This window comes from Callithrix jacchus, chromosome 9, assembly GCF_049354715.1.
Source record: "Callithrix jacchus isolate 240 chromosome 9, calJac240_pri, whole genome shotgun sequence".
Classification (NCBI taxonomy): domain Eukaryota; kingdom Metazoa; phylum Chordata; class Mammalia; order Primates; family Cebidae; genus Callithrix; species Callithrix jacchus.
In genome coordinates, this window is record NC_133510.1 from 122,849,637 (window position 1) to 122,872,631 (window position 22,995).

General features: G+C 41.4%; 1 protein-coding gene across 24 annotated transcripts in view; it reads right to left on the bottom strand.

Annotated features, from left to right (window-relative positions):
* CIT (citron rho-interacting serine/threonine kinase) overlaps positions 1–22,995 on the bottom strand; it is a 190,073-nt gene that overhangs the window by 52,158 nt on the left and 114,920 nt on the right. For 19 of the 24 annotated variants that reach the window (XM_035257803.3, XM_035257795.3, XM_054238964.2 and 16 more), the window contains 5 exons: positions 22,194–22,310; positions 19,664–19,773; positions 18,131–18,305; positions 12,750–12,947; positions 3,962–4,015 (listed from right to left, as the gene is read on the bottom strand). In XM_035257803.3, the coding sequence (XP_035113694.1) occupies positions 3,962–4,015; positions 12,750–12,947; positions 18,131–18,305; positions 19,664–19,773; positions 22,194–22,310 (654 nt within the window). The remainder of the gene's footprint in view (positions 1–3,961; positions 4,016–12,749; positions 12,948–18,130; positions 18,306–19,663; positions 19,774–22,193; positions 22,311–22,995) is intronic. The other 5 variants (XM_035257801.3, XM_078337414.1, XM_078337415.1 and 2 more) reach the window with 1 other exon arrangement.

Consider the following 22,995-nt stretch of genomic DNA (forward strand, 5'->3'; position numbering starts at 1 on the left):
AACAGAGACGCCAGGTAACTTGCCCAAGGTCACTGCTGTAAATAACAAAGCCAGAATTTGAACCCAACACTAAAACTCAAGAATCTATTCTTGCCCCTAAACTATACTGCCTTTCTAAAATAGGGATAGAAGTGTTTATTCAACTTTTTAATTCAAATCCTTGAAACCTGAAATGATGGAGGTAAGATATATTGACCATTCAAACACCCCTTCTTGATTTTGATCCAGGGAATGAGCAAGAAAAATTCTTAGGTCTGCTTTCCGGTCCTGGGTATATTCTTTCTCCACCAAGGGCAAATGATCTGTTTACTAGAAGTCTGTTAAACTTTTAACCCCAAAGAAAGAGGATAAAAAAGATAAACTGAAAGGCTGATTCCATCTTAGCAGTAAAATAAGATGGGCAAGGTATCTTCACAACGCAGGGGCCAGCAGAGCTTTCTTATATGCTGTTTTTATAGATAAGAGGTCTTGGTACAGTTCTAAGGGAAAAAAGAAGATATAAAAAAAAGATCTACTCTCAGTGTCAAAAAGAAGAAAGAACTCCGTTTGGGCTTATCTGTTGTTTTTCAAGGCTAGCATGGTTCGGAGAAGATGTGAACGTCTCACACCTAACTGGAAGACCAGCAGAGGAAAATTACCAGATAAATGTCCCATAGCACGTCACAGGTAAAGAAACCAGTCAGATAATGAGCATCAGGCTAAAAAGACACAGGACCGAAATCCTATTTTAATGCCTGGTTCTCTTCTGAAGGCAGCTATTTGCATATTATTTATTTTTAATCTTATAGCTGACAGATTGATTCATAATTAAAACTGTGTCATATGTTTGCCCACCAACTCCCCTCTAAAACAGACTTAGGTAGGGTTTCAAGTGCCAGATTGAATCAAATCCTTTTTTAAAATGTCTTCAAAATATAGAAATGGTCTGAGCTTGAAAATCTTACTGTGCATGAGCTTTCTGAAAGCTGATGAGAGCACCTATCAATTGAGTTATTATAGGAGTTGTGGGAACTCCCATCATAACTCATTTTTAAATGACAAAGATGACATTTCCTAACGGAGATAATCTTGGACAATGCCAGAAAAAAAGAACTTCCAACACACTCCTCTGAAGTAACTTTAAAGTGGTCTTGAACTTGCGAAAGTATAATTGAGACCTACTATTGTGGCCAAATGTTGTTCTAAAATAGTGGTTTTCAAACTTCTTAAAGCAGCAGCAGAGCCATTTTCCAAACAAAAGAGAATAAAATAATAATAGTAACCAATGCTGTTGAGTACTTTCTATGGATCAGGCCCTGTGCAAGCATTTTGCATGTATCTCATTTAATTCTCACAGCAACCTTACGAGGGAGGTACTACTACCAAAACCCATGACTCAGTGTTCCATAAGTTGTAGTATTTCTGAAATGTGGATTATGTGGTATACGGGAACTAGCAGCTATCTCTCTTCCCTCACCCAGCCCCCAAAGAACAGTTATTAAATTAACTATGCATCATACAATCAATGAGGGTATTGATTAGAACTGAGGGTATATACAATGTTATTTCCACTTCACAGACAAAGAAACAGAGGCTTAGGATAATATCACATAGGTTACTAAGAGGCCAGTTTATAAACTGAGTTCTGTCTGATTCCAGAGCCCACGGCTTAGACTGCTAAGTTACCCAGCTGTGGGTAAATGTGGATGGAGGGAGTCTCTCTCGGGTTCCCACACACACACTTGGCAAGGCCCCCAGAGGCGTCTCCACAGAACACCAGAGGCAAGTGAAGCAAAGATTAGAAGTCATCATTCCAGAAAATGCAAATTTGGAGAGCATTAGAGTTACATGAGAAAGTGACCAAATGCACTCTTCACACTAGTGTATTCCACTAAACCTTAACTTCCAATTTTTAAAATGGGTGACAAGAAGAATTATAAAGGGGTACAAGGAAACTTTTGAGGGTAAATACAATAAATATTTTGTTTTTATTGCTCAAGAATGAAATTTGGATAATCTTATTATCCAAAATAAAATTCATTATTGTGACTGTTTTGCTGTTCCACAGTTATATACACGTGTTAAAACTCATCAGATTATAGTACACCAATTATACCTCAATAAAGCTGTAATAAAATGATTTTTAGAAAGTTCTTATGCCAAAAGACTAAAAAAGGAAAAAAGAATTCCAGATGAATGGAAAAGGATTACTAATGCACATATTTTTAAAAATCCAAGATTATATAAGGAAAAAAATAGTAATATAAAAAATTCCATAGTCATAAAATGATCTACATTTTATTCAGTGATTATTCACATGCATGTATGTGATAGAAGCAAGTAACTCTTGGGTAAAATAAGAAATTAAGACAAGAATAAACTAAAAGCCTAGGGCAGAAAACTACCAGAATGTAATGCCCCAACTCCTCAAGGAAGGGAGGAGGGATGGAGGAAATCCACAGACATTTTAAGGTAGGCCCATCCTGATTCACCATCACATCAGGAGACACACATCAAAAAGCTGGTCTGCCAGTTCCCTCCTAGAGTCAAACAGAAGCACATTTCATGACCTAGTCATTCCTGGGGATATGCTCACCAGAAATAAGTGCTTACAGCCACCAAAGGCCTTGTATAACAGTTTCCTAACAGCTTGATCCATTATGGAAGCAATCCAAATGTCTACCAACAAGGAGAATGGATAAACAAACTATGTTTCTATTAATACATCGGAAACACCACACAGTGATTAAAAAAAAAAAGAACAAATTATTGATAGGCACACCAACATGGAGGAACCTCACAGACCATTTCAGTGAAAAAAAAAAAGGTAAGCCCCAAAGAGCACACCCTCTGTAATTCCACTTACATAAAGTTCAAGAATAGGCAAGACTATACTATGGTATCAGAGGTCAGCATAGCGGTTACCCTTTGGGTGAAGGATGCCAATAGGAAGCGGACATGAGGGAGCCTTCTGGGGGCTGAGAAAGTTCTTTATCTTGATCTACATTGGAGTTCCCCAGTTGTCTGTATGTGTAAATATTTTATTGAGCTGCATACTTAAAATTACTATATTTTATGTGTTTTACTAGATACATTTTATACCTAAATTAAGAAAAAAAATACTGTTAGGACTTAATATCTCATTTACAGTAACTTAAGAGGAAATAAAGAGCTCATAACAAGAAAATAAAATATGTGTGTGGAGGCTGGGAGGTGTTTCTGGAAATTCACAAATGCAAATAATACAAACAAGGACAAGATCACTGAGGACTAAGAAGGTAATAAAGTGACAAGAAGGCCAAAGAAAAGAGAGGGCACATGAATCAGGAGAACATCCCCATCTTCTGAAAGGGGCCTATTTCAGTCCTTTGCTCTGATCAAAAATAGACTCTGAATTCCCACTGACCCTACTCTATTATATAACCTATGGATGATGCTTATCCACTCACAGAATTTACTTCTCTCAATATAAATAACATCTCCCAAAGAGTCCCAGATTTTGAATTTGCATGTTAGAAAGCCAAATTTTGCCTGGAAGGAAGTTACAATTTCTAGGTCCCCAGGAGAAGGGTTCGTTGGTCTTTCCTCTGCAGGGGCAGCAATCTGGAGAAGTCTCACAGATACAACCGCTGTGATGACGGGCTAGCCATGGAACCTTCTACACTGGGGCAGGAGGGGGAACTGCTTTGGGATTTTTGTTGCAGCTGCTGAAACCTATTAGTGGTTTCACAAGTGAGAATTATTTTGACCCTTCCAACTATCCTCTTTCCCCAAGTATGAAAAATGGTTCCAACTATTCTCTTCCCCCAAACATGAAGAATGGTTTCAGTTTTTAAAACTGGAAGAACTCCCCAAAACAGGCTATCTAGGGCTCAAAAACTCCAAATAATTTCAGTCACCAATATTTTAAAGAGATGCCCCCTTTTCCTTCTCCGTTTTAGTTTCATGTTATTTTAACCGTCTTTGGTTAATTAATACTCACAGTACAGCTGTTACGAAGAGCATCAAATTTGCGCTGGATTTCATCTCTATGTGCCTAAAAGGTAAGAAGTTGATTATAAATTTTTCATATGGTAGAATACAATTCTACATGCTATGGGTCAAATATAGAGAATAGCAATTTGCCTGGAAAGCTGAGACAGCAGAAACAGCATCTCTTTTTCAAAGAACTAATTAATCAAATCATCCCCAACATCAGAAATAAGTTACAGAAATACACAATGCTTTGTTAATGACAATTAACTCTTTAGACCACACATGCACACCTTGTACAAATATTTTTAATATTTATATTAACACCTAGAGACTTAGGAGAAAAGGGAATACAAGCAATAAAGGATGAAGGTTTAACTCTCCTTCATTTGTCCTATTCCCATTCTGAAAAGATGAGTAATTTTCCCTCTTCCTTCCAACTGACTTCTCCCTAGCCTTCTCTCTCTCTCTCTCTCTCTCTCTCGCTCTCTGTCTCTCTCTCTCTCTCTCTCTCTCTCTCTCTCACACACACACACACACACACACACAGGACAACAGCAGGACAAACGGACTTTGTGTGTGTGTGTGTGTGTGTGTGTGTGTGTGTGTGTATGTGTTGTTTATTAAAAGCTGCTGACATTCAGAAAACTCTGTATCTACCTTAAAATAAATATATATAGTCTTTCTCCAAGACGAGGCTGCCTTAAACCAGCAGCATTTGTTCAGTTGACAAGGACTTTTTAGTGCATACTACATGCTTGACACCGTGGAAGGATATAGGCATCTATGAAATATGCCTTCCTTCTGGTGAAGGAAGATCAGAAATAAGTAAGTGCATGATTACAGATTGGGACAAATGTTATAAAGAAAACAAACAGGAACCAGTTTAAAAAAAAAAAAAAAGAATAAGAAAGGTAGGTAGAAACTTACTCAGATGGGATGGTCAAGGAGGGCTTCTCTGAGGAGGTGGCATGTAAGCTGAAACCTATAGGATGACGAGAAGCCAGCCATGCAATGGACAGGAGACAGCAGAGGAAGCAGCAGCATTTGCAAAGACCCTGAGGCAGGAAAGGGTCTGGTGCATTTGATGAACAACCACCACTAAAAAAATTGAGTGACTAGAGTAGAGTTTTTCAAACTGCAAGCTGTGACCCAATAGCAAGCCTAACAAGTGGGTTTTTTTGGTTTGCTGTAGCCAATGAAGTAGAATAAACAAGATAGAATTGAAAACATCAGAATGTGCCTTGAGTAGTAAACATGAGCTCTGTTATAGGAAACTTCTGCTTTAGATACTGTAACTCATCAAATTTAAGGTGCTTTCTATTGTAAAACCTGTGACTATTTTACGTAACATTAAGAAAGAAAAAGTGCTGTCAAACTATGAATCGTTGTCTGTATATGACTGTAATACCTTGATTTCAGATAACTTAGAATCAGTGAAATACAGTATATAAACTCCCTTCTATTAGATTGCAAGTAAAATGTATTCTTCTGTGAATTGTGATCAACTTTTGAAAAAGCACAGCAAGGAAGAAAAAAGAAAAATAGCCCAAGCTGATGACAGATAGGGCCAAGGGCAGAGACCAAGAATCTTGAAGAACCAGTAAAGAATTTAGGTTTCATTCAAAATTCAATTAGTTAGAGACCAATGGAAAATGTTAAAAAAAGAAAGTGACAGATTTTACTGTTAAGATCACTGTAGATGCTATGGGGAGAAGAGGATAAAAATGGAACAAAAGTAGAACATAACAGGGAAACCACTGAAGGTATTGTTACTGTCATTCAAGTGAGAGATGATGGTGGCTTGGAGTAGGATGGTGGCCAAAAAAAAAAAAAAAAAGAAACACAGAGAAAGTGGGTGAAACTGAGATCTCCTTTAGAAACATGAGGAAAAGGACTTACTGATAGACGTGTGGCCAAGAGGAAACAGGAGTCAAAGATACCCTAACAGACTTTTCACTTGATAGACAATGTGGATATGGTCCTATTTGCTTAGATATGAAAACCCAAATAAGAACCCAGAACCCAGTTAACCCCAGTTTAGGCAAATGTAAGAGTGGTCCTTCTCTTAAAAAAAAAAAAAAAAAAAAAAAAAAAAAAAAAAAAAAAAAGTCACCATATTTCATCTATAAGATAACTGAGTCAAAAATTTTAGAGCTGTGATGTTTTCTCTAATATGTCTATTTTTCCACATATACTATTGTAAGTTTATAATGGCAGATTAGATATTTTAGAAGAAAAGATTAGTGAACTTGAAGTAAAAACAAAAAACTAGAAGAAAAGAAGTAGAAAGCAAAATGAAACACAACGAGAAAAGAAAAAGACATTTTCAAAAAATACAGAGCATCAGGGAGTTGTGAGACAACTTCAACCTAACATACATGTAATTAGAGTTCAAGAATGAATATAAGAGACAGAAAAAATATTTGAAGAAATAATGCCCACAAATATTCCAAAGTTGATGAAAGCCACAAACCTACAGATGCAAAATATTCAACAAGTCCTAAGCATGAGAAATGTGAAGAAAGTTAACCTAAAGCACACTATAATAAAACTTTTAAGATCAGTAATGAAAAGAAAATCTTAAAAAAAAAAAAAAAAAGCCAGAGAAAAATACATTTTACAGTAAGAGAAAAAAAATAAGAAAGATTTCTCAACAAGGTGGGGAAGGAGAGTGAGGATGAGAAGCTAGAACACAATAAAGCAATTATCTTCAAAGTGCTGGAATAAAAAACAAAACAAACAAAAAAAACCTGTCCACATGGAATTCTATACCCAGCAAAAATATCTTTTAAAAAATGAAGGTAACATAAAAACTTTTTCAAACATACAGAAGTTGAAAGAATCTGATACCAGCAGACCTGTATGTACTATAAGAAATATTAAAGGAAGTCTTTCAGGCAGAAGAAATATTAAAGGATGTCTTTCAACCAGAAATTTGGAAGCGTCCTAGACAGATGGTAAAACAAAACAAAAATAGATTAGTTGCTCAAAATAGCCAGAAGAGAATTATAATGTTCCCAATACAAAGAAAAGATATATGTTTGAGGCGATGGATATCCCAATTACCTTGATCTGATCACTACACACTGTATGCATGTATCAAAATATCATATGTATCTCAAAAATATAACTGTGATATATCAATTTAAAAATATAAAAAATACCAAAAAATAGTTGCATAGACAGAATTACAGACAGATTTATAAATAAAAAGTTATTGTTTAGAATTTACTTCCTAAATAATTAGCCTATATTCTTATAGACTAATTTAACAGATCTTAATTTTTTTCTAAAAATCTATCTGCTTTTTGCCCGGCAATAATGAGAAATTTACTCCCTTGTTAAGGGAAGAATACTACTTATCTAAAGTAAGACTGTGGCTATCTGAACTACTGTCGAAATCTCATCTGTGACCAAGCAGCAGCCTAGACCCAAGGACCACACAACCCCCTTTAGTTCATTTCACAATCACCAAAAAACCAAAGGCAAGGATTCTTCCTAGAGGAAGAATAAGGCCCTATGTTAATAGACTTTTGGTCAGGGATCAGCAAATTTTTTCCTTAAAATGCCAGATAGTGAATATTTTTGGTTTCCAGAGCATTCCGTTTTGGTTAGAACTACTCAACTCTACCCTTATAGAGCAAAAGCAGTCACAAACGATAGGTAAACAAATGGACATGTTTGTTTCTAATGTGTTCTAATAAAACTTTATTTGCAGAAAACAAGTGACCGAAATTTAGCCTGTGATTTGCCAATCTCTGCTCTAAATAAGCTTTTGGTGTGAAATCTCTCAAGGACAGAAACAAGAAGCTGAGAGTGGAGTTAGCCCCTTCAAAGCACAACCAGTGACCATTAAAAAAAAGTTCACTGGCTTAGACACAGGGACAGACACCCTATTCTGCTTATTAATAGCAAAGTTTCAAATAACACAGCACCATTAAAAACTCATTTAACTCTCCCACTGGAGTCTGAAATTTCAGTCATTAATACTGATCCCTTTCCATTAAAATTAGCCATTATGGGGCCTTTGGATCATGTCAGCACATCAAATGGCAATCCTCTCTGAAGATTAATGTAATGAACGACAGTCAGTCATTACGGCTTTTTATTATTGTGTATGAAATATAAACACAAAATGTAGAACTGACCTGTTGTGGTTGCTAGACATAGGGTAAGCACTTAACTATTAAACTAATCTCAGTAACTAAATGGTAAGTCATATGTTTTATGCTTTTTTTTTAAATAAGTTATAAAGCAAATACACAAAAAGGCAAAAGATCATGCAATAGAATATATACATAAAGACAGCAAAACACGTAAGACAAGCTTTGGATGCTCTCAATGAAATGTGTGAGTGTTAATTAGGTATTAGGTGCTAGGGGGAATATCTACACTCTTAAAAATTACTAAGGACCCCAAAGAGCTCTTGTTTATTTAGTACCTACCTATATTTGCAGCATTAGAAATTGAGACTAAGACGTTTTTCAAATATTTTTTATTTCTCTTAAAATAACTAACATTGCTTTTGCACAATCAGTGCAAATATTAACACAATGAAAAGTGGTAAATAACATCTTAGTACTGTTATGAAAACAGTCTGACAGCCAGGCGTAATGGCTCATGTCTGTAATCCCAGCACTTTGAGAGACCAAGGCAGGCAAATTGCTTGAGCCCAGGAGTTCAAGACCAGCCTGGGAAACATGACAAAAACCTCTTCTTTACAAAAAAATTAAAAAGTTAACTGGGCGTGGTGGCATACACCTACAGTCCCAGCTAATTGGGAGGCTGCGGTAGGAGTATCGCTCTTGAGCCTAGAAGTCAAGGCTGCAGTGTGCTGAGATCATGCCACTGCACACCAACCTGGGCAACAGAGTGAGACCCTGTCTCAACAGGAAAAAAAGGAAATGAAAAACATCTGACTTCGGAAAACCCCAGGGGTCCACGGACCCACTTTGGGAGCCACTAACCTGGAGTTGGGTGGCAAAAATGTGGATGGACAGTCTGAAGCCAGTCTGGCACAAAGAACAGAGAAATACTTTGTTTTGGGAGTATTTATGCCTTAATTTTCAGGAAAGTTACAAGAGGAAGAAAGTAAATTACAATGCAGCTTTGACGGAGGGAAATAGCCACAGAATTGAGGAAAGGAAACAAGCTCGTAGATGTCTGACACCTTCTGGGATCCATGGTCAGGATTCTAGAATGCTTAGGCTTCTGTGCACCCACCCTCTTTCCAGATGAAGGCAGGCACCAGGCAAGAATGTCAGAATGTCACCTTACGTGCCCTGATTTCACATCTTGGCTATTATGCCAATGGCTTACTAATTAATTAAACAGAGGGCTTGATATTTATGTACAAGAATGAGAACGTGCATTGACTCATGATTTTAACAAACCAAAGAGGATGACTTTGAGATACCATAATCACGCTCTGCAGGGAGAAGGATTCCTTTCATTAGTGTCTCCAGCTTTCAACTCTTGATTATTCAACATTAGTCACTTGACAGAATCAGTAAAAGAACACAGGAGCGAAAACACAAAATGTGTTTGTGAGGCCTGGCTGGTGTACACAGAGCATGCACCACGCCCTTGGTTGGTGGTCCCCTTCAGAGCAATGCTTACACCACGTCACATATCCATATGCTGTAAGATATGCAGACTCAAATTCTCTCTCTTGCGATGGAGTCTTAAATATCAAGTTCAGGCAGAAATTTCTCTTTTCCAGCAGTAAGTACTGAAGTATCTTAAAAGCATGTTTCTGTTTAAACTTGATAGGATGGGTAAAGTTAAAGTGGAGAAAAGGCAAGCCTCATAAAGGACAACAAAGGCCTCCCAGCTACACTGATAAGGCCCTTCAATGGAGAGCTTCAATTTAATGAGCTCCATCCAATTTGGCCCAGGGGTGGAGGCTAAACAAGGTAACTGCTCCTTTTCACAGGCTAGGAGATGGCTGCCTCTTAAAATTAAACAGTAAGAGCATATTTGACTATTCCCTTTTATTGATAAAACAACCTGCTGTGAAACTCACAAGTCTCCTAGGAGATCATTTTAGATCCAGCTGATTTAATTTGACTGATGCTTGTGCAGGGTCTCAACTTGGGTCTCAAACAATGAGAAAGTCAGAAAGTATTGCATTTTGGGACCATTTTCTCTTTATCTTGGAAAAGACAATTTTCAGAACAAATTCTACTAACCCATTCAGGCAACAACCACATGCTGTCCATAACAAGATTTATGGAACATAATCAACATACAGGGGAAAGAAAAAGCCCACAGCCTTGAAACTGAACGGAAACAAAGGGAAGTGGAGTTCGGATTTCCGTGTGATGGGTTTGCAAACAGCTGTTGGATGAAGGTACTTCTGCCATCATTTGAAGAAGCCCTGTTTTTTCCACAACATCTTCATCTGCAAGAGCAATAGAGCCCTAGTTTCTAAACCAAGGGAGGTTTGTTTCTTTCTTTTTTTTTAAGATGCTTTGAGGCAGTGATCTCATCTAACTAAATTAAGTCGTGACTTGCTGCTGTGCTCGGCTTCCAGCAGCCATCAGACACAGCACATTCCAACCAGCAGCAAGAAAGGATTTAAAGGACTAATTTCCCCAAAGATAAAGATCAGTGACACATATTCTGTTTTATGCCCTCATCCTTCCAAACAGAGCCAGGATAAGATACACAGTTACCCCCTCCTTCCCAATTCCAACAGAGCAGCAAGATAAATGTGTCCTTCTCAGCTGCTCTGAAATAAATGGATTTGAGGAATTACCGTCCAATCCCCTAGGGAGAAAAGGCTAAAGACACAGGATTGGGCCCATAGCAAGGGCTTATTAAATATGGGTTAAATTACTGATGTCTCTTTTTCTTTCAGAGGTTGGGTATTCATACAGGAGGAAAATATTAATATACAATGCATTAAATATAATAGTGGTTGAAATTTAGGTGTCTCCTTTTAAAAGCTAAGAAATGTTATCTGTCTGTCTCTCTCTCCACCCACCCAGCTCCAGCAAGTCTATAAGCCTTCTTGGCATGAACTCTTATATATCAACTTCATTCCTAGTTCCATTTTTTCTTCTATAGACGTATTTTCTCTTTGCCTTTTGTTTCTTATTTTGTCGTGTCTTACTGTGTTGCATCTTTCCAAACTGTTTTCAGTCCACTGTGAAACAAGACAGTATACACAAAGACATATTGTGGTTATTTTTTGCCAAAGCAAATATTGGGGGCATGATGTGGGATCATTTAATGAGCGTTCTCCTAGAGACTATGGAATCTAAATGCGCCATCAATATCTGAACCTGGTGTAAGTCCTAGAAAATCTAGGATGCACAAATATACTGGAAGCCACTGTTCCTTGAACTGGTCCTATACAGACCCTAGCACTGTCAGATCACATTCCCAGTTTGGTTCAGATACTGAGATCCCCAAACCCCACAATGGGCAATAACTGCTAAGAACAAAAGTAGGTTAAAAAAGATAGATAGATCGATAGAGAGAGAGAGAGATACATACATACATACATACATTACATCTAGGTAAATCATAAGCAAAAAATGTACACGGCCATTCATTCTATAGAAGTAACCCTAATCAAAGAGAGGTTTAAAGATGCTCACTGATGGAAATGGGAACAGCATCCAAGTTGAGTCAGAATGAATAAGGTACCTATTTAGGTGGCTTATTAAAAAAAAACACTAAACCCAATCAGCTGTATTGTGCCCAGCCCACAGGAGAGGGCACCCTGACCAGTAAGCATGTGTGTGCCTGTCTGCTTGCCAGGTACAATATGATACTATGAGAAATGCATGAGCTTGGTTGACACTAGCCATTAAAACTCATTTAGCTTTCTATGCTCACAGTCCAGGTCCACCAGGGAGCCTTCCAAGAGTAACAGGGTCTTTTAAGTATACTTCCCTGAGTGGGAAAAAGAAAATGTGAAGATTGGCCACCGGAGTACCCCAGTCAACCTGGCCATTGCATTTCCCCCAAGTGAATAAGTTGGCATTTCACATATCAGATTTTCATGAGTTTTGTTATTCTGGGTCAGTCTCTGTGGGAATGATCGAATGTGGGGAAAATGGCCCCACAAAAATTCCATTTCAGACTTCTAAAAAGAACTAAGGTTTAAATCCAGTAACACCCCCGCTCCAAGTTCTCCCTCCTGAGAATACTCTCCAGCTAAGTAAACTAGTCTCTCAGAAAGAACAAGGAAGCCAGGTCCCTTTTAGAGAAAGAATCTTTCATTCAGTAGAATTTTTCCAATCTAGATCATCCCAGATGTATACAAAAGACAGGAAGCAGAATCTACATCTTCGGTGGGGGGGGAGGGGAAGAAGTAACACAAGTGAGGTTAACCAAAACAAAAGACAAAAATACGGTAGAAAGACTACTATAAGATCATTATGATTTTAAATGATTATTGAAAACTAAAGTAGAAGAGCAAGATAAACAGACTTTGGCTGAAACCAAAATGTAAAATATAAGGATTATTTTTTTAAAAGAAGGAAAATACATAAATCTCTGAAACCAAAATTTAAAATATAATGATTATTTTTTAAAAGAAGGAAAATACATAAAGGAGGAACTTTTCAAGATACTAAGAAAAGCTTGAATATAACCAACCAAGCTCATATACTAGTTCCAATGAAGACGCAGCCCATGTAAGCCAATTTCCTAGCCACTGAATATCTTTGCAGATCATGTTTCCCCTCCTGGAATTTCTAAGGGTGAGTCAATATCCTCTGTGCCACACTCATCCTAGCTGAGGCCTTTAGCAACCTGAAGATGCTGCTCCCCAGACCTACCGTGAGTGCCTGGATCTCCTCTTCAGCTTCCGCTGTGGTCTCTTCCAGCTCTGTCTTCGCCTGGCGAAGCTGGCTCTCCAAGGCCGCCCGGGCAGCCTGCAGCGCTGTCAACTGCGACTCGCGCTCCTGCAGGGAGAGCTGTAGCTCTGTGAGCTGGCGCTTGAGCTCCAGCTTTTGTTCCTCATGCTCTAGACTGACCTGAGAGAGAGAGAGAGAGAGAGAGAGAGAGAGAGAGAGAGAGAGAGAGAGAGAGAGAGAGAGGGGGAGAAACCCTTGGTTGGTCTGAACAGAAGAGAAAGTGAACACATGACCTGCTGCTCAACCTGCAGCCAAAACTTGGTCTTGAAACCACCTTCTCAGCACTCCATAGAGGGAGAAATGCAACAAAATGGACCTGACTTCCATGCATCTCAGAATTCAACAGGCATAAAAACAGGTAAGGGATATATCTCCTAACCACCCCTTACTTACGTATATTCAAATGCCTGGGAAGACTTTAAAAGGAAAAGCCACACAACAAGAATAACGAATGAAAATGACAATTACTCTTATTAGAAAAACATTTAAAGCTAAGCAGATATAAATAACATCATATCAGTAACAAGGACACCTTTTCAATTTGATTGTAAATGGAACAACAGACTGAATTCTATTTATTTTAAACATGCTTGTTCTGATGTCTCCTCATTAGGTAATCCACTTTAATGTCACATTAGAAGTTAATCATTCTTCCCTCCATCTGCTCATCCATCTACCTGTCTCTTCAATCTTTCATCCATCCATTCAACAACAATTTACTCAGCAATTTCTGTAGAAAATGGAATCTGGAGATGAAAGACAGTCTCTGCCTTCAAGTTGGGGAGAAAAATGAAAACCAACCATTACATCATGGTCAAGTGCAATGGTCAAGATATACAGGGATATTGCAAGAATACAGCAGAAGGGTAGAGGAGCTCACTCTAGATCTGTTAAATTCTGTTGAAGAATTTGCAGGAGTCAAGCAAGCAAGGGGAGAAAGAAAATTCCAGGCAGGGGAAGCAAGACATCCAAAGGTATGGGGGTGAGGGAGACCATGGCACGTCTATTGACCCCGCCAAATACTGACAGTGTTGTCCTAAAGATCAATGCCAAGCAACTCAGAGATGCTTGCTGCCCTCAGAGAGCTCACTGTCTATGGGGACTGCCAAGAACAGACTGCAAGGAGCTATGCCCTGAAAGCCGTGGGAATGAAAAGGTGACTTCCTACCCACGTTTAGAGGGTTGGAGAAGGCTCCCTAGAAAAGGTGGCACCCACATCCCCAAGGCCATAGGGGTGAAGAGAAGAAAGACTTGCAAAAGATGTAACCTAGAAAACCAACAGGATTTAGTGGTTAATTTGATGTGGGGCAGAGAACAAAGGAAATAAGGTAGTCAAAGATGACTCCCAGCTGTGTGCAATGGCTCACACCTGTAATCCCAGCACTTTGGGAGGCAGAGGCGGGCGGATCACAAGGTCAGGAGTTCAAGACAAGCCTGACCAGCATGGTGAAACCCCATTTCTACTAAAAATACAAAAAATTAGCTAGGCATGGTGATGCATGCCTGTAGTCCCAGCCACTCAGGAAGCTGGGCAGGAGAATTGCTTGAATCCAGCAGGCGGAGGTTGCAATGAGCCGAGATTGCGCCACTGCACTCCAGCCTGGGCGACAGAGTGAGACTCCATCTCAGGGGAAAAAAAAAAGATGACTTCCCACGTGTCTACATGTCTGGACAAAGAGTGAGACCATTGCTATCACAGGGAATAGGAGAGAAATTGCCAGTCTGAGGCAAAAGATAAGAAATTCAGTCTTGAGATGTTGAACTTGAGTCCCGTGGGAGACATCCAAGTGGAGATGTCTAATGTATACTAAGACAATGGGTCAGAAACTCAAAAGAAAGGTCTGAATTGGCCATGTAGATCTGGGAGGCCTTAACAAATCAGTGACAGCATCTGTCTCTAGTGATGATGGTGATGGTGATGGTGATGGTGATGGTGATGGTGATGGTGATGGTGATGGTGATGGTGATGGTGATGGTGATGATGTGACAACAGCAAATATGGTCCTCACAACACACTCGGTGCTGAATTAACTCATTTCATTTTCAGAACAACTCACTGAGGGAGGTACTAGTATTACCTCCATTTTACAGATAAGCAAAGTGTGGCACTGAGAGATTAGGCAACTGAGCAAATGTCACACAGCTATAAAAATCTTTTTAAAAGCCAGGACTGGCATTTGAGCCCGGAAAGTCTGGCTCAAGGGTCCACGTAACATGTTACTGTATTCCCACAACATCCCTACGTGTCCTGACCACTACACCTCACCATGTACAGGGTAAACACTGTACCCTTCTGTCTTACTAAAACACCAGCAGCCACAGCAGGGTGGGCCTCTATTAGCAAGCCCAAAATTCTCCTGAGGCCACTTGGCAAAACCAAGAGAGGCAGGTGATGGTAACTCAAGAGGAGGAGCAGGAGCCGGATGCTGTACAATGCAGGAAGAACCCAGGAGCCCTGTATCTTTGTGACTCCACACACCTCGCTAGAGAAGACCTAATGCTGCACACACAAAGTAGGGGGAAGGCCCCTGGTTCTTTAAGGCAGATCAGACTCCAGGTGGAAGCCTCTGCCCGCAACCTCAGTAGCAGCATGTGGCCAAAAGAAGGACTGATCTTGTTATATTTAGAGCTAAACTCCAAAACTCTCAGGGAAAATATAGAGCCTGAACCTCTTGTGGAACATTTTGTTTCTCCTACCATCCTTGAGGGGCTGGCTCTACTGATTCAAGTAAAAAGCAACAGCTATCCTGGGGCACTTTAATAGCCCAGATGAGTTACAGCAGGAGGGCAGGCTCCTAAGAGGAACATTTGTGCAAAGGGAAAGCAAGAGACAGCCAGTCAAGGCCCCCAGGTTAGAGAAGTCCATCTGGATTATTTAGACACACAACCTTAAGGGTGATTCTCCCCTGAGCTTCTGTTAAACTTACAGATGTGTAAAAGTATAGCCTGGATAATAAAAGTTAAACCATCGCCTAAGGCTTAAGGCTCATGCCTGTAATCTCAGCACTTTGGAGGCCAAGGAGGGAGAACTCCTTAAAGGCAGGAGTCCTCCTTCTGAGAAATCCTGACCTAACAGATAATAAAAGAAAAATAAATAAATAAAGCCAGGAGCTCAAGACCAGCCTGGACAACATAGTAAGACCCCATTGCTACAAAAAACAAAAATAAAAAATAAAACCAGACATTCCAAGTGACCTTAATGAAGGCGTCCACACCTGGACAACCCCTAAAAAACATGAGATAACACGTTTTTACTGTCCTTTGGAGAAATGACTTCATTTTAATACTCTAAGACAAACAAAGACATGCAAAAACATGAGTCTTACCCAAGGTTTAGTCTTCAGACCTCTGTCTGCTTAACAGGACCTTCCTTAAGAAAGATCATCTGCTTTCTGAAGAATCCATCACAAATATTTGAGCCACTATCTTACATGAGACACTGTGTCTTCCCTCCCAGCCTGGGTGTCTAACTACCTTAAGAAAGGTCATCTGCTCTTTGAAGAATTCCATCACAAATATCTGAACAACTAATATACACAAGACACTGTGTCTTGCCTCCCAGCCTGGGTATCCAACTTCCAGCAACCACTGTTCCGAACTCCAGTTGTGTCTCTGCTGGTGCCAGCGAACCCTGCCACTAGGCTGAAAGCCCTCACATCAGGAACAGGTCTGTCTTGTCACCACTGTAAACCCAGGCTACAAACTGGCACACAAAGCAGGCATTTGATAAACACAGTGACTACATAAATGTAACTTTACAGCTTCAATCAACCTCAGCATGTCTACAACCTAATGTGTCATGTTTTCTTCCCCAAACCCTGGCTGCTCTTCCCAGCATCCCTGTATTTGTGAAGAGCGCTACCTTCCATCAATCAAACCTAAATTTGGTTTTGTCTTTTAATCTCCCACTGTCATTATGAGACAGACCTCTGCCACCAGCGCTGGACCAGCACAGCTAAGCTCTGAGCATGGACAAGGTCACAGGCCCTCATTACATCTCAATAAAGGAGGAATTGCTCTGCTCCCATTTGACAGACGCACAAATTGACACAATCCCCACAGGACCCTATAAAGGAGACACATTATCACTGACATTTTACAGACGAGGAAACTGAAGCCCAGCAGAGAGATGAGGCGGGCAGCTTGCAAAATGAGTAAGAAGTCACAAAACCAGTAAGAAGTGGAGGTGGAATTCTAACCCAGATCCCCATGGCCCAGTCTGTTACCAGAAGGAGGGCCTTGGGCCTAAGCTGTCCATTTCCATCAAAGAACTGGACAAAAGGCACAAAGTAACAAAGGAATGGAGCAGCGAAAGCAGGGATCTGTTAAAGCGAGAAAGCACTCTGCAGGATGGGAGTGGGCCCGGGAAACCGACTCAAGGGCCCAGCTGGAAGTTTTCTGAGTTTTAAGTACTGCTTTTGAGGTTCCCATCGGTTACTCCTTATCTGAATAAAGAATTTGGTCTGTGGCTAAGTAAAGGCTGAAGTGAACTGGCACCCTATGCAGATGAAGGGATAGTCCCTCCTTGGCGCACGGCCCATCCAAGGCACTCCCCCTTTCCATCTGAGCCATGGTGGAAGCAGGAGGGTTCCAGGGAGAGCAGCCTTCGATCCTCTGCTACTCGGGGCATGGGGAGATGGGGAGATGGGGATTTTCCTTTTGGTTCAGCTTTAGGAAGTTTGTGTTAATTGGCCTTAGGTTACCTGCCCCCAGACCCAGGTGTTTTCCCTTTGATCCAGTTTTGGGAAGCCAGCACAAATTGGCCGGGTGCAATGGCTCACACCTGTAATGCCGGCACTTTGGGAAACTAAGGCAGGTGGCTCACCTGAGGTCAGAAGTTCAAGACCAGCATGACCACCATGGCAAAACCCTGTCTCTACTAAAAATACAAAAATTGGCCAGGCGTGGTGGCAGGCGCCTGTAGTCCCAGCTACTCGCGAGGCTGAGGCATGAGAATCGCTTGAACCCGGGAGGCGGAGGTTGCAGTAGGCCAAGATCGCACCACTGCACTCCAGCCTGGAAAACAGAGCAAGACTCTGTCTCAAAAAAAAAAAAAAAAAAAAAAACAGGTTAGCACAAGGGCCTCAGATTCCCTGCCCCCAAACCTTGGTGTTTTTCTTGGATTCAGCATGAATTGGCCTTAAGTTTCTTGCCTCCAGACCCTTTTCTCCTGCCTCAGGTCTGCCCCCTTAACCACCAGTGCAACGTCCCTTGTGTACATATTGATCTGGGCTTGAAAGCTGGCTTGTTCAGATCCCGAATTGCCCAGCAAATCCTCCCAGGAGATCGCCCCTCGCTCTCACCTCCCGCAATCTTGTCTCCAGTTCCAGCAGCCGATTCTTGTCACTATGATCTTGGTGGCTAATCTTCTCCAGCTGCTCCTCCAGCTTTCGGTTCTGGGCCTCCAATTTCCCAGCCTGTGTCTCCAGGTAAAATTTCTGTTGCCTGAGTTCAGAAATCATCTCTTCTTGGGCCTTCCTGGTGGGGGTGGTGGGAGGATCCAAACAAAATCATAGTCTCGTTAGAGTTGAGCCTGTTTCCGTGGAAAGCAGACGGAAAAGAAGTGAGACAGGTGTGCTCACTAAGTGGACTAGGGCCACTCCTGGGTTAGCTCTCTCCTGATCTGGCCTGGTAAGCATGATACCGGCATGACAAACATGGGGACAATTTAGTCATCACCAATCAGTGTCAGTCCCTCACATACAGGATTAAGTAAGGTCCATGGGGATGCACGAGATACTAACATTTCACTCCTCTGACAGGCCTGTTTATTACTTCTTTGAGTCTGTATGGGGCAGAAGGGGGTCCTCCTTAGATTACTGTACAAGGGCACCCCAATAACTCATGAAGGCAGGCCCTGGAGAAAAAGAAGCAACAAGGAGAAAAAATGGTATTCTTTCTAGTTCTCTGTAGGTCTTCCTCTCCAGCAAGCTACTTAAAAGTATCAGAAACTAGGTCGGACGCAGTGGTGGCTCACACCTATAATCCTAGCACTTTGGGAGGCCAAGGCAGGCAGATTGCCTGAGTTCAGGAGTTCAAAACCAGCCTGGACAACACGGTGAAACCCTGTCTTTACTAAAAAAAAAAATATAAGAAAATTAGCCAGGCATGGCAGTGTGTAGTCCCAGCTACTCAGGAGGCTGAGGCAAGAGAGCTGCTTGAACCCAGGAGGAGGAAGCTGCAGTGAGCCAAGATCCCCCCACTGCACTCCAGACTGGGCAATAGAGTGAAATTCCATCCCAAAAAAAAAGAAGTATCAAACACTAGAACAACTCAAAGACCCAAAAAACAGCCTACCAAGCTAGTTTAGATTAAGATGGGACTGTTTTGGGAGATCACTGAAGAGAGAAACTATGGGGGGAAAAAAATCCTGGAGACTGTAATTCTTCGGGGGAAAGATTCAGATTGAAGTGGTCCTGGAACAGGGTCCTTGCTGAACCCCAAATTTCCTTCCCTACGGGTCTAACCTAGTGACAACTAAATGGATGGCCAAACTGGGCACACACAATTTCTCCTCTTACTGATTACAGGAGGCAAGTCTGCAGAACAAGAACTGCAGCTTTCCACAAGCAAATTATAAATAGCCTCATTAGAGAGCGCAAAACACTCTGTAATGTGATGGTAATTGAAGGCATTTAAGAAAACCTGACTCAAAAGTGGCAGAGTAACACCACTTAAAGCAGGGCAAAATGGGACATAAGTATCCGAGGGCTGAGCTGAGCTGAGCTACAGAAGTCATTCAGTCCCCTCCAGCTCAGACAGGAAAAAGGAGTTTTTGCCGCAGGAGAGGAGACCAAAGTATAATAAATGGAGGCAGTTAGAATTTGAATACTTACATGTTCCTTTGGGTAAAAAGGCTGCTGTTTGCTGCAAGTTTATTGGCTTCAGACAATTCCACAATCCTCTGTTCCAGGGATCTGATCTTGGAATCCATAGCATTGATCATCTGAAACACAGGCACCTATGAAACCTCATGCACAATTCAACCAGAACGGGAGTAATAGGGGCAGTGCAGGCCAGGGTAAAAGTTTCGTCTGAAATGATGGCAAAATACCCTGAGGATCACAGATGGTACCACTCAAATGGATGGTACTTAATGGTTTTTTCAGTGATGAAATCTCCCCACACTAGCTAAGTGGCTTGCATTAAAACAGACATAAGGACCTATTCAGGAACCTAACACCCTATGAGTAATCAGGCCTTGTTAAACCCCATCTCATCTGCATGTGACCTGGGCCCGTGAGAGGTCTCTAACTCGAATCTGCACATTCACATTTATCATCACCCCGAGGGCTGTCATTTTCTGAGTGATTCCTTCTCACCCAGCTACTATTGCTCTAGACTAGACTCTCCACAGAAGAAGTCTCCAACCCCAGGCCACAGACCAAGTACTCCATTACCGGTCTGCCACCTGTTATGACCCAGGCCGCACAGCAAGAGGTGAGTGGCCAGCAAGCAGCAGTACTGCCTGAGCTCTACCTCTGTCAGATCAGTGGCATGGGATTCTCCCAGGACTGTGAACTCTATAATGACCTGTGCATGCGAGGGATCTAGGCTGCCCACTCTTAATGAGAATCTAATGCCTTGGGCCAGGGGCAGTGGCTCACACCTATAATCCCAGCACTTTGGGAGTCTGAGGCAGGAGGGTCACCTAAGGTCAGAAATTCAAGACCAGCCTGGCCAACATGGTGAAACCCCAACTTTACTAAAAATACAAAAGTTAGCCAGGTGTGGTGGTACATGCCTGTAATCCCAGCTATTCAGGAGGATGAGGCAGGAGAAATTGCTTGAACTCAGAAGGCAGAGGTTGCAGTGAGCCAATATTGCACCACAACACTCCACCCTGGGCAACAGAGCAAGGCTCCGAAAAAGAAAGAAAGAGAGAAAGAGAGAGAGAGAGAGAGAGAGAAAGAGAGAGAAAGAAAGAGAAACAGAGAAAGAGAGAGAAAGAATGGAAGGAAGGAAGGAAGGAAGGAAGGAAGGAAGGAAGGAAGGAAGGAAAGAAAAGAAAAGAAAAGAAAAGAAAAGAAAAGAAAAGAAAAGAAAATAAAAGAAAAGAAAAGAAAAGAAAAAAGAAAGGCTCTAATGCCTTAATGCCTGATAGGCTGAGGTGGAACAGTTTTATCTCAAAACCATCACCCCACCCCGGTGGAAAAACTGTCTTCCACGAAATCAGTCCTTGGTGCTAAAAAGGTTGGGGACAGCTGCTCTACAGCAAAGTCTCCCCACCTTAATGAATCATAAAAATTGGGGTGTAGGGGCACTAATTAAAAATTTAATTTCCCAAGATTCTCCCTCAGAGATTCTGATGTGGGGTAAGGTGTGGTAGTTCACAACTGTAATCCCAGCACTTTGGGAGGCTGAGGCAAGTGGATCACTTGAGGTCAAGAGTTTGAGACTGGCCTGGCCAACATGGTAAAACCACATCTCTACTAAAAATACAAAAATCAGCCAGGCATGGTGGTGGGTGTCTGTAAGCCCAGCTACCTGGGAGGCTGAGGCAGAAGAACTGCTTGAACCTGGAAGACAGAGGTTGCAGTGAGCCAAGATCATACCACTGAACTCCAGCCTGGGTGACAGAGTGAGACTCCATCTCAAAAAAAAAAAAAAAAAAAAAAAAGATTCTGATATGGTAAGTCTTGATGGGGTGCAGATTAATAAGCACCACAGGTAAACTTTAGGGAAATAAGGTTCTGAGACAACTGCCTATGTGGATTAGAAAAGAGAAAAACAAGCAAGTAAAAAGAAGAGAAGTGTAGGGTCAGGAGTGGTGGCCTATAATCCCAGCGCTTGGGAGCAAGACCAAGGTGGGAGGATTGCTTGAGGCCAGAAGTTAGAGACCAGCCTGGGGAATACAGCAAGATCTTGTCTCTACAGAAAATTTTAAAATTAGCCAAACGTGGGGGCACGTACCTGTAGACCCAGCTACTTGGGAGGGTGAGGTAGAAGGATCACTTGGAGCCCAGGAGTTGGAGGCTGCAGTGAGCCATGACTACACCACCACATTATAGCCTGGGCTTTGGAGCAAAACCCCACCTCAAAAAATAGAAAACAAAGAAAGAATTGCAGGAGGACCAAGAGCCACTGGCCATTTTGTCAGGGGCCTTTAGAAGGACAGTATGTTAGTAGATAGCAAATCAGCATGAGTTCTTGAAAAACACAAAACTGGCCATCCAGAGCCACCACCTCAGTTGCTTTTAAAAAAGGAAACAGTTTCAGAGAAAGCATCCTATTACCAACCAACTCCACAGGATTCAACAGAAGGAAGAATTCCCCAGGTGAAATGGAGTCTTTTCAGGGCTGTGATTCTTGGCATATTTCAAAAACCCTCCTTTGAACACTGGCTTGGCAACTCCTTCTACCTACCGCCTTCTGTTCGCTGAGAATTTTGCCCTTCTCATGGGCCTCCTCCTCGTGTCTCTGCATCATGTTCTCCAGCGTCTCCTTGTCGGCCAGGTCTTTCTTTATCTGATTGTCCAACACCTACAAAAACAAAAGAAGAAGCGAATGTTCTCGGGAGCCAAGCTGAACAGGGAAGACTAAATGGGAACACTTGAGAACATCTAGGAAAGAGGAGAAAAGCAGGAGAGAGGCCCAAGGTCTCCAAATTCTGGGGCAAAGAGAAGGCAAAAATTGAAAGTCTGCTTATCAACCAGGATAGAATTCAAAAATCAAATATTAGCATCCAACGGCAAGTAACAGGTTGACTTGAACTAAGAACTTATTTTAAAATCAGCACCCCAAAGACCAGAGAGATATATTCAGAATGAAGCAGACTCCAGAATAAGAAGGGAGGGAGAAAACAAGATTGCTCTCGATCCAGACCTAGGGAATACATTTCCTATAATCTGCAGATATTACCTGGGGACAACTTTTTCTTCACCAGTGCACCAGTAGTTTTCAGAATATTCCTCACTCCTAATTTATACAAATTAATTCTAGATATTCCTGGGCTGTGTGCAAGAGGGAGAGATGCCGAAGACAGAGGAAGTCTGTGTGACCAAGGATGATGCTCAGAAACAACCCGGGCCAAGTGGATTTTGGCCACCAATAACGTAAGTGGACGGTCAGTAGATTTAAAAGACAACATAAAAGAAAGAGAAAAAAATGCCTCTTCCCCTGGTTCGTTCCTCTGATCCAGCTTGGGGGAGGAAAAAAACTCACTGGG